This window comes from Ambystoma mexicanum, chromosome 5q (genome assembly GCF_040938575.1).
Source record: "Ambystoma mexicanum isolate Mex_15411 chromosome 5q, UKY_AmexF1_1, whole genome shotgun sequence".
In the NCBI taxonomy this organism is placed as follows: Eukaryota; Metazoa; Chordata; class Amphibia; order Caudata; family Ambystomatidae; genus Ambystoma; species Ambystoma mexicanum.
In genome coordinates this window covers 555,810,116-555,822,777 of record NC_090933.1, presented here as the reverse complement: position 1 = coordinate 555,822,777, position 12,662 = coordinate 555,810,116, and the positions used below count along the sequence as shown (strand labels likewise).

The 12,662-nt window shown below is 45.5% G+C and overlaps 1 protein-coding gene across 1 annotated transcript in view; it reads left to right on the top strand.

Moving 5' to 3' along the window:
- Nucleotides 1-12,662, top strand: part of PCMTD1 (protein-L-isoaspartate (D-aspartate) O-methyltransferase domain containing 1) — an 869,695-nt gene that overhangs the window by 335,559 nt on the left and 521,474 nt on the right. Inside the window, exon 3 of the mRNA XM_069621034.1 lies at nt 4,270-4,372. Coding sequence (XP_069477135.1) covers nt 4,270-4,372 — 103 coding nt within the window. The remainder of the gene's footprint in view (nt 1-4,269; nt 4,373-12,662) is intronic.

The following is a 12,662-nucleotide window of genomic DNA, read 5'->3' as shown; positions in this document are numbered from 1 at the left end:
CCTACAGAGAGAAAAGCCTTAATTCATATCTTAAGGCTGCTATAGGGATAGCATTAGGGATTCTCAAAACATGTGTCCACATTTTCCCCTGATTGTGTCTAGCCAAAGTTGCAACTTATTTGGCCAAAGTTCCAACCTGTATATCAAGTTTAGAATCACATTTCCTTCATAAAATTGTAGGCTGTCTTAATAGAGAACCTTCCATATCTCTTGCCGATCAAGCTTAGCCGATTAGCCAAGTTCTTCGCCTTCCAAATGACTAATGCCTGTATGTCTTGGAACTTGGATCGAGATGAAACATAATAGTCTAAATATGTCAAGCTGGAAACCTCTTCCAACTCTTTTGAATGCAACCACCATTTACCTCCCACATACTTCCTGCCGTTGGACAAAACTAGCATTTTTGTTTTTGATGGATTTATCTCAAACACATTCTCCTTAGCATAGTTGAGCAAACTTGAGCCGTCCTATCAGTCATTCACCATACATGGTAATATCATACGAGTCTCGAAAGACACCAAAACGTTAGGCTTTTACCTTGACTCCAACCTATCCCTATCCAGACAAATAGATGCAGTCAGGTCTGCCTCTGCTTACACGTGCAAACTTATTGCAGCCTGCAGACCGTTTCTTACCACCCCCAACAGTGTCACTAAAGCTAGAACCCTCATTATGGCAAAAATGGATTATTGCTGTGCTATTTACTTAGGTACCAGCCAAGAGAACCTGAGCAAACTCCAAACTACCCAGAATAATGCCATTCGAGCGGCCTTGAACATCCCCCGCAACCACCACATTTCAGAAGCCAGAACCAACCTAAAGTGGTTACCTGTCAAGCAGAGAATCTCCTTAAAAACACTTGCCCTCACGCACAAATGCCTGGCCAACAAAGCCCCGATCTATCTCTGCACTCGGCTATCTCGCCACTCTACCGCCCGACCACTAAGAACTGCCCAGGCTCATTGCCTATCGATCCCCAGGTTTAAGATTCAAAAAGTGGGGGGCACTAGCTTCCCTGTCCTAGCCTCTAAACTATGGAACACCGTCCCTGCTATTATCAGAGCTGAAGATTCTTTCAACACCTTCAAGACCAAAACCAAATCTTGGCTCTTTGACCAGCAATAAAACATGCTGGGCGTCTCTGTCCTACATACTCTGGTGCGCCTCCTCTGATACTATTTCTGGCCCGATACCTCTGTTACTATTTCTGTACACCCTAAGGTATCTCCTCTGTTATTCCTAGTGGCAATGTAATCTATGTAATATATGTAATTCGAAAGACAGTTAATATGCTCTCACTGTAAATTTTGGAATGTCATTTTTTTCTGTCTGTATTTTTTTCTGCAACTTTGTACAAATTGCGCCCTGATGCCCCCGGGCCTGATGGTTTGCGCGTTATAAATAAACAAATACAAATACAAAATACAAATAGTTGGTAAACGCTATTCGGAGTCTGTGCATACCTGTCTTTGATCGATCAAAGAGCAGGAAGTCACCTGCGTATGCCATCCATGAGGTTTTTACTCCACCAAAGATAGGGGGAATTAACACTGCCACTTTCAGTGTTTTGCCGATGTCTGAGACATACAAGTTAAAAAGGCAGGCAGCCAACATGCATCCCTGCTTGAGTACCAGCTCAGTGAGTACTCTTTGTGACAGATCCCCTGCTTGATTCAATCGTACAGGAATGCCTGTTTTAGTATGTAGGCAAATAATCAAACGCAGGAGATCAGTGGGTACCCCCCCAATTTGCTAGTTTGGACTACAGCCTCCCACGGTCCACCGTGTCAAAGGCCGCATATAGGTCTGTTAATGCAACAAAAACTGTTTGCCTCAGCATCCTCTTTATTGACTCTTGAAGCTCGTACATGACTGCACCGCTTATGTAAGTGGAGTGTCTGTGGCAAAAGCCTGTTTGATGGAAATCTAATCTACCAGTGGACCTTACCCACCTCTCTAAATGACCCAATAGAACACATGCCCACCACACTAGCGATTATAATTAGAGAGAATGACCGACCAGACGTGTGGATCGCACTTCAAGACATTAAGCCCGTAGGGCCCTGGGCCCCTGAGGACGTGGCTTTTTAAATTACTGCCAGGATTTCTTCGGGGTCTGGTTTTGGAATAGACAGCCCTACATCTAGTACCGGCTGCAGCTGGATCAAGTCTTTCGCGAGTATGTTTTCCCTTACATGCACATTTTTAAAATGGTATACCCACGCAGATTCCGACACCGCATTCAACTGTATACAAGTTTGAGACTTGATTATTGAATTCACGGTATCCCAGAATTTACATGAATCTTTGCTGATTAGAGTTCTTAACATGGCTTCTTCATCATCTTGTAGTTAAACTCCTTTGTGTTTTCAACAGACATTTCTGTAATCTTGTTTAAACATTTTATTTTCAAATGTTTTAAAGGTTGCTCACATGACTGATTCCTTACTGACCTAATATCGCTCTCTAAATAACCGTTTCTTTATGATCAATTTTTCATTGTAATGGTGTAAGGGCACACTTTGATTTACTCTGGCCCTCTGTCATGTTAGACAAGCAGAGAGATATAGTATCTGCAATTCCTCCACCCCAAAGCAGACTAGTTTTCATTCATATGTTGAACTATACATGAGGCCCTAAAGTACTTTATTCATTTTCATTGTGGCTCAGTGGTCCTCATTACAAGGTAGGAGGTAGCCATGGTGTTACAAGCACCATGGCTACCCCCTTACCGCATACCGGGTCCGGGTTCTCGGAATGGGTACTTACCGGGTCATTCCAACCTTGAAGGACCCGGTAAATCCCCATTCTGAGACCCATTCCCCATTCCCATTTGAGCCTCCATAGGGCTCAATGGGAATGGGGAAGTAGCTAATTGCGTTACCGTTATTAGCTCTGAAGTCCCTTAGCGGGTCCTGTCCTTAACACCTGGTCAGACCAGGCATTAAGGAAGGCACCCGCTAAGGGACCTCGAATATGGAGGTAAGGGATTACCGGCACCCTTAATGAGGCCCAGTGAGTCCATGACAACCTGTTCCTTATATTATTAACAGTCAGATTCACTGAACCATTTGGCTTTACCCCAGAATATATCTCATCAAAACTAGCCACTATCATACTGTGGTCACTTATTCTCCAATACCAAGAAATCGGTGCAGGCCTCAAGTAAGAGTCGATCTACAAAGATGTAATCCAGCCTAGAGTAATTTGTCCCTTTATGCCAGGTAGGTAGTCATTTGCCCGTAGAGCAACTGACCCTGTTCATTATACATAAGCCTAACAAGCCTAACAAGCCTATCCAATTTAATCCCGTCTAGGCACGGCCAAGAACTTCATCTAATAGGGTGTCAGGACAGTGAGCATTTAAATCTCCAGCAACCAGAATCGACCCCCTCTTGTTTAACATTTTCCAATCTGATATGCACAATTGCAAACTGTGTAGGAAATCGTCTAGGTCAGCTATCCCTTTATGCCAGTAAATGTTTACCAGGAGTATGGGCACACACAATTCCGGAGAGTGCATTTCCACTGCCAAGATCCCGAAAGGTAAATTAACAATTTGCTCCTTCTTCAAGCCTTGGCCAGTTCGTATTGCAATAATTAACCTCGCAGATGGTCTACCCGTAACCCCTGATTTAACTGCTTGATGGAAGAGCTCATAACCATCCACCTGAGGGCAGTTTGTTAGGCGGGTTCCCTGCAAAAGCATTAGGTGGTTATCTTTCAGGAAAGACCAAGCATAAACATTCCAATCCAAGTGTGCATACCCACACCTTTAATTTTATTAGCTGATGCTTTTATTTGTCCATGTGTCACACAGATGATTGCATGGTATAGTGCACTGAGGAATTAGAAACCGCATTTCCATTCACCCTTGGCCAAGTGATTTCTCATTGAATAAACCTGTACTGAAATGATCAGCCTCTTTGAATTGGGCAGGATCAATGGTGGCAGCTAATGAAGTGGTGTTCAGTTTCTAATGAATAAGCAGGATCCATTGTCCAACCTGGACTGCTCTTCTCTCCAGCACTTGTTATCAGTGCTCTATGGATTAGCTCCTTTGGTTTGACTGTACCTCTTCATCAGACCAGTGCAATGCTTTGTTTCTTTTTGTTGCAACCAGATGTGCTTTGTGTGTGCTAATTCACTTTCACTGTGCGTTGCCTTGTTGTTTAGTTAACACTGGTGATACAAACTACTTTACTTAATAAAAACGCTAAGTAAGCTGTATTTGAATTTACATGTGAGTTTGTTTCCTGTTTGATTCAGGTCCTTTTGGAATAAATCATGGCATTGAACTTCATTCTGACGTGGTCGAGTATGCCAAGGAAAAACTAGAGTGTTTCATCAGAAATAGTGATAGCTTTGACAAGTAAGTGTGGCATTGCCTTTTCTTTGTTTAGCTTGTATGTAATATTATCAACACCTTGTTTTTTGTAAACGGTCATAACTGTTATTGCTTTGCAGTGCGCAAATAGCATAGCAGCTGCGATTCTTCAACATATTACTCAGTTATTGTTGGCTAGGTTATCTGAACTGAACATCTATTTTTATGAATTAGTGAAAGCTTAATGCCACCTTATGGTGCATGCTTTTGGAGATGTAGGTAAAATGTTCTGGTGTATATGCTTTTAATTTCTTATATTGAGAAGAAACACAATGGGCCTGATTCACAGACGTGTTTTATAATGGTGCAATCCCAAACGTTCTGTGAATTGGGCCCAGAATGTCTTGCTGCTTGTTACTAGACACAGCAATATTGTGAGTAGACTGGGAAAAGACAGGAAGATGGTATGCAAAAGGAGTAGAAAGATGAACTGGACAAAGCAGAGAAAGCAAGAGCAGTGGGTCAGAGAATGAAGAGAGAAGGAGTGACTGAGGAAGAACTCCACACTGATTCGAGGTATGAGGTATCGATGGTACGAAACCAAAAGCCCAGTTTGTATTAGTTGGACAGCAATGTTTTCAATTGTTCTCTGAAGTGAAGCAGGGATGCTGATTAAGCAACACAAAATCTGCTCTTTCCTGCTCACATGCTTCTAGCAAAAAACTAATTGAAGGTATTTGAACAGGACAGACATTTGGATTCTGTTATCTGTGCAATATTAAAGGACTGGAATTCACTGCAGGTATTTATTATGCAGAGTGATTGTTAGGTTCTTTTGGATTCCAATGATGAGTTTTTAGGCAGAGTTTGAAACCTTTTTGCAGCCTTTACGTTTTATAGTCCACAAATTACAAATTGAACATTACAAGCATTGGCTGACTTAATCGAAAGGTGTCTTAACCTAGGGAACCACCTACAGAAGGATGCATCTCTTTGGGAATGAAAGGAAATACTTTTTTACAGTCTTCAATTTTGAAGGAGGACTTCATAACTGCAATGAATAGATAATGTATGCATTAGTATGCATTTCAAATGGACAAAACAAATGTATTCAAAATCCCTCACTTTGGTGGAGATGTGGATTGCTGAGCTGAAAAAGATTGCACCCCCCCCTCATTTAATTTCAGGCTGCTGAGGTGCTGTTGTTACAAACATGTCTTCATTGCTGATTTGCTATGGTAAATTTCTGTATCAGCATAGGTTTGAAAGCTGCTTGAAGAGTACAGGGGCGAGGAGGCAGCCTAGGGGAACCCCTATGAAACAAGATAGGAAGGAGGACAGGATTCACTCAATCTTACTTTCTGTTGACTGTTGGTCTCTAATGCTGTTGGACTGCAAGTTGTGAAACCATCTCCAGGCGGTTTCTTGTGAGTCCATCCAATTGAACCCAATTGCTACAAGAGGCAATTGTGGTTTACACTGCTAAAGGCCGCTTAGAAATCAAAGAGAATGAGTATTGAGGGTGTGCTTTGGTCTGCCATATGAAGGTTGTCATCCCATACTTTCACAGGTGTTGCGTCAGTTCAAAGACTATTTTGAAGGTCAGGTTGTGGAACATATTATGGTCCAGCCACGAAATGTGTATTCTGCACTAGCCATTGTAGAGTAGGAAATTGTGTGCTGTGTGCATGCGCATAACTGAGTGGACAAGTCTGTTTTTATGGCTGGCTAGCAGCTTGCAACTTTAAATTTGTATCCCTGTTTATGGTTTTCTACATTGGTCTGGAGTTGTTGGTGATACCATCTTCTAAAATTTTAGCGTCCCAGGATACAACAGCTATTAGGCATTATGTTCCCAAAATAAAGGGCTCTAAATGTGGGCTTTTTGAAACGAAGAGTGGCATATCCAATTGTGAGGGAGTTTGGAACAGAACCTTGCTGAATGGAGAAACTGAACACATTTGGGATGCGTTCGAAGAAGATTGCGGTGCAGTCAGAATTAGGTGCTGTTTGACAAGTTATTCTATTCTTCAGCGTGTTTGGGTCTCTTTATCAGAAGTAGAATGTCTTTTTAAACTACTAGTAGAATGGCATTGGGAGGCTTGAAACCTAATCGCAAATAATAAACATTTTATTTTGAACTGGCGAAATAAAATCACAATTTCCGATCTGCGTTTGTTAAAATATGTCATTTTGGAAATGCGGTCAGGAGAGTTAGAAGCCGCAATATTGGTTACAACTTCAAATAATTTTGAAGCTCAGAGCATTGCTATTTTTATATAGTATCTTTGACATATCTATGAAATTTGTTGTTTCTCCCCATGGGGGAGCCACCCGCCTTGCAGTGGTTGTAGTGTATGAAAAGAAGTAGTGGAACTATGTTCCATGCTGGCATGCCCCACTCCCCAAAAACCCTTTTGCTGTCACGACCCTGTTATAGGCCCAGGGGAGGCAGGCTAACAGGGGAAGGGAACCCCCCTATTATACAATAGGGAAAAGGTGGACAGGGATGGTGGCTGGCTGGCGTGAGCGTGTGGGTGGGCGTGGTCTGGTTGCGGCCCACAGGAAAGAGCGGAAGACAAGGGCACTGCCCATCACCAGCCAAGAAGCACGGGGCACGTGCAAGCCCGGCATGTGCAGTAATTCACCTGGTACATGCATGAAGCCAACGCCTTTACGCATCTAGCGTCGGCAGGGTGTGGCGCAGGACTATAAAGCCGTGCCCCGAACTGCACCCTGTGCTTAGCGTTGTTTCTGCTCCTAACAAGAGTAGTGTTTCGGTTACCGCTCCGGCACTCAACCATCTTGCCGCGTTGAGCTCCTCGATCAAGAGCATTCATCTGCATCCAGTTGGGACTCCTTCCGCATCCTTCGGTCCTTCTGCATCATTCGGTCCTTCCGCATCCTTCGGTGCTTCGGCATCCTCCAGCGATCTTCAGGACTTTGGCCTTTCATCACAGTCTTCGGCCTTCAGCATCCTGTTTAACGCTGCTGTGCGGCGGGCTCCATCCTCCCCGCATCCGCGGGGACCTGCTATTCGCCCTAGGTATTCCAGGCTCCCTCAGCTCTTGGTGTCAGACCCTGTTCGAATGCAAGCAACAGGGTTAGTGTCCATCTTCCGTCCTTCGCCCATCAGAACCACTCCCCACTTAAGAACTCGAGAACTTACCTGTATCCCAGAACGAGCGAGTCTCCTGCAAGGCTCCTCCACCAGTTCAACGCCCGCGCTCCCACAACTGGAGGGAGAGAAAGAACATAAGACAATTAACAAAGACAGCACAACTACAGAGACTGTTACCAGCTTCAACCCCTCTTCGGGACTCATCTCCGGAGCCGCGATTGCAGACACAGAACCACAGGTGAGCCGCAACCACGCACTCCAGCCAGCCTCGCAGCTTAAGGGGATTAGAAAAAGGAAGAAGGGAGGGGGAGAACACTACCGTACTTTCCCACAGTACACTTACCCTTTGTTCGCCTCTTAGGTTCCACCACACCCCGGACACCAGAACGCAAGTCCCGAACACACCCAAACCCATCCCAACTTCACTGCCCCCTTGGAGGTCTTTCCTCCAGGAGACAGATGTGGCAAGGCGTGGTTTTGGACATACGGCCGGTTGAAAAGGGGATCAGCACATGGACCATTCTGCAGCACCGACGGACCTGGCACTCCTGCAGGGCACCAGAGGTAAGCGTGACGGTTGCCACGCCCCCTCCCTCACATAGTAGAAACCCCCAAACAAATGTGCCTGCTGTTTAAGGGAACGTTCAGTGCAGTGCACTGAAGTGCACATTTCAACTGCTTCCTACACTTTTATTTTATTTATGCAGGTTTCTGTCCTGTAATTGGATTTGTCAGCCTGGTTGCAGAGTGTTCGCTCTCCTTTCAGTAGGTTTCACGTACGACGCACGCTTGTCCGATTTGATCAGTTGCTCGTACCTTTGTCGGCTTTGCCAGTCCTGGTAAAAAACAAAAAAAATATTCATTTTACTCCATGTTACACGTGGCGTATGCCTGTTCAGTTCTTTCAGGCGCTCATAATTTTGTCAGATCCTCCAGCCTTGATCTACAATATGTCTCTTTCACTCTTTTCTACATGGCGTGGTGTGTGCCTGTTCCATTCTCTCAGTTTCTCGTACCTTTGTTGGCTTTCCCAGCCGTGGATCTCTCCTTTGGTGTTTTTCGGTTTCCATAACCTTGTCGGTTTTGGTAAGCTTGGAATCCAAAGTTCATAGCCCTCACTGACCTTCTTACGTCCAGACCTTTACTTCCATGTTGGTGTTAGTCTCTGCGGCAATGGCACTTGCTGTGTGGAACTCGGGGTCCTGGGCTCCTTTCCTTCTTCTAGTCTCGGCGTCGGTTGCCAGGCGCCAGGGCCACCACTGCTCTTCAGTGGTGGCTCCACCAGTACAGACAGTTTTATTGCTATCTCTGCCCGCCGTTCAGTCTCCAGCTAGCGGGTCTTGCTTCCTCCACGCCACTGTGGTTCTGCAGCTTGGCGTGGCTCTCCACCTACAGGGCGTCTTCTCTACAGACGTTTGCCGCTGCATAGCAGTTACTCTCCTAGCTCCGCAGGAGTCTCTCCTCCATTCGCAGGCCGCTCTGCTGTTGTGCACGTCATCAAATCCAACAGAATTGTTTGTCTTCTGTGATTATGGTATTCAGACGATCTTCAGCATTACCTGAATCCAAAAGAGTGAAAGAAGGGTCTTAGTTGATTATAGTCATAACAGGAGATACCAAAGTATTTCCAACACCCATATAGGCAGAAAGGGGGTCAAGGACTGGGAGTTCCTTACTGGAATGGGAGTTGTTGTCCCCAACAGCATAGGCAAGACTCTAGCGCTAGACCACGGAGCCAGCTATAGTGTGGAAGAGAAACTTGGAAGAAAAGACCCACAATGTGCTGAGAGAGGCGACACAGTTGAAAGATAGATGGTGACGCGTGAACCGTCCAATTTGGTGGGGAGACCACTCTACAGCCGAGACCACGCGACGCCTTGAATCTCATATCCAGAATGGAGGATTGACCCACCGATCAAGGACCGGAGAAATAACGCCAAGACCAGGAGAGAATAGAAGATAGAAGCCTCCTTTCGGGATGTGAGATCCAAGGAGTTTGTCGTGCTGGGTAGTATCTGAGAAGCAGATGCCTACAGAGGCGATGCAGCCGAATGAGAAACAGAGACTGGAAAACCATCTTCCTGGGTGGTGCGGCCACATTGCAGCTGTGGTGGATTAGGGACCCGAGAAATGGTGCTGAGACCAGGAAGGGAGCAGAGGAAACAATCTCTCTGTTCTGGATACCCAAGGAGTCTGCCGTACGTGGCAGCATTGCAGAAGTGAACAATTACGGGTCAAGAGCACCCGAAATTGGAGGTGAACAGCCACAACCCCGGTGGAAAGTCACCTCGCTGGAGCACGCTCAGAAACACAGAAGGTCCCAGGGTTGCTCAGGGCAAAGGGTGGCAATCGGAACCCCACAAACGGAGAGAAAGAGGGCCTCGGGACCCTGAGAAACCTGAGAAATGAATATGTGGTAGAAACATTGAAGCCAGCACAGTCCTTAAGGAACACAGGGAGAAAAGGGGGTCTGAAAGGCTCAAAAGAAATCTGAGACATTTGGTGAAACCCCCAAAAAAGGGAATCCAGAAGATTCAAGTAAGTGGGTCCTGATATAACCCCACAGAGACATTTGGGAAATCCAAAGAGAAGGGAACCCGGAGGGTCTGAGCAAGTGGGTCAAGAGATAAATCTCAAAGAGAAGGTGGGAAAAGGATAAGGAAATCATTCCTACATGTAAAGAACTAGAGACATTTACTTTAAAGAGAGACTTGCAACTTTTCCTAAAAAGTTCAAAAGGAGAGCAGAAACCCTTTTTATTTTGAACTGTTTGTGAAAACTATCTCCAGAGTGAGATCCTCTGAAAATTGGCCCAAGAAAGCCTAAGTGAGAAGACCATCACCATGGCTTATTTAATGTTATTTGAATTTAGTGGTAGGGCTAGATAGTAGATAGGCTACGGACTGAGGACTGCTTTTTTGTTGATGAATGCTGAGCACCCTTAGTTTACTTTATAGGTAGGCAAACCCCTCATAGAAATGGGGTCAGAGAGACATTTTTTTTTAGGTAGTCCATTTCTCCTGGATTGCCACTCCTGGTTTGCCACATATCCTACTTAGACATGATGATGTAGCAAGTTAACTTCTCCTGGGCATTCTGTTTCTTAGCCCCTTTTATTGGACAGCCATTAAAAAAATAAGAGGATTGGCCAATTTCATGAGTCCTGACAGTGTTCCAACAGGAGCACCCTATCATAGCTTGCTTTTCTTGTCTCAGGAATAGGGTGTTGTCGATTATTCCTGAAATGTCCTGCACATCCAGCAGAGTCATAAATATGTACTCCACATCTGTAATATCTTGTGTGCAATTTCTTTCATTGAATACACAAACAGTGACAACACCAGAAGCTTTTTCTTTGTTTATCCTTTTATATTTTGAACATTGCAAGTTTTATATACATTACACTTCGAAGGGATTCTGTCCTCCGACGTATTCCTTATCTATGATATTTGTATCTCCAACATGCTGGCCTCAGAATTTTTTTTTTCCCAGTAGAGGGCGCTATGCGTCGACGTCCGTCGAGTAGGTGTTCCTCGACAGCCACCGTATCGACGCGGACGTCATCATGCCTATAAATGGCCACGCGCAGTGTCCGTTGCTCAGTTCCGTTTTTCCGCGCTTCGTGTGCCTCGGAATATCGTTGCTCAGTTCTTCAGTTGAAATATACTTCATTATTCCTCGAGAATACCGACTCGTACTCGATGGCTTCCTCCTCCGACCCGACGACTCCTCGGTCCGGCTTCAAAAAATGTCGAGACCGTGGGAAGAAAATGTCATTGACGGATCCTCACAGGATATGTTTGTGGTGTCTGGGAGTCGAGCACCAGTGTTCAGAGTGTGAGGAATGCTTGTCCATGACGGCGAAAGCCTTGAAGGAGCGTAAGGGGAAGCTCGAGAGAGGTAGGTCAGTTAAAACTTCCTCGAAAGTTTCCGAGGTAGAGTTGAGACATTCGTCTCCTCGCCATCGAAAACACTATCATTCTAGGTCTAGAAGTGGCTCCCACCACTCGTCAACATCTTCTTCTAATTCCCCTGAAAAAGTACCTTGCCCCACAAAACACAGTTCTCAGGCTGAGTGGGAGGAATTCAGAAAAAAGATGCTAAGCGTCTTCGAGAAAGCGGCCTCGACCCCCTCGAAGACAGCTGAGGGTGATACCCCGGGTGAAAAGGCCAAAAAATCTAAACGCCGTGAGTCGAAGTACCCGGCGAAAGAGTCTACCCGAAAGCGCCACGAGCCATCGGGAAACAAAGCATCTTCAACGCCATCGTCGAAAGTCCCCTCGAAGCATAGATCGGCGCCATCGACGCCGTTATCGAGGGGTTCTTCGCATCCGTCGATCGAGTCGACGCCGGCGTCGACGCCGACATCGACGCCGATAAAAGAAAAACCCACGGCTACTCCACAGCCAACGGTTACACCGAGAGCCTTCGAAACAACGTCGAGAATGTCGTCAACATCCTCGAGCAGGATTCCGATCCTCTCGAGTTCTTCGAGGCCTCTCCCAGTTTTCTCGACGCCTTTGTCGGCGCCTTCGAGGATTTTTACATCGGCGTCGACGACATCGACCTTTTCAAGGCCACTGATGATGGCTCCCTCTGCTTTAGAGATGGGTTTTATACCATTTCACAGGCCAGAGCATCCCCCCTTAACTTCAATTTATGAAGAAAGGGAAGATTCTGATCAAGAAAGGCCTTTTGGGCTGCAGAGGACCAGATCACCTGAACCAGAGACTTTTGACTCTGAGGAAAGAAGGTTGGAAGACCTTCAGGATGTATTAAAGGAAGCAAGTGGTTTAGACACTTCCCCTGAAGTGGAATTTGTCAAATTAGACCCAGGGGAACATGCTGAAACCCCTTATAGAACCCTAATGTCAAGAATCATAGAATTCATGGGTTGGTCTGCACCTTCACCTGTTTTTCAGCAGGATGGCCTCACTGACATTTTGGATAAAGGTCCACAGGAGGATCCTGTGGTTCCATTTCACTCTGCCTTACAGAGAAAGATTTTAACTAACTGGGAAACTCCAGAAGTTATCCCTGCGGTTAACAAGAAGTTGTCAGCGAAATATAGGGTATCTGCTTCTGACCCTGAATACCTATCTAAACACCCTACTCCAGAGAGTCTGGTAGTCCAGGCTGCAACTTCATCAGGCAGTACATCTGCATACCCCACTGCTCCACAGGATAGGGATGATAACAAATATGATGCCATGG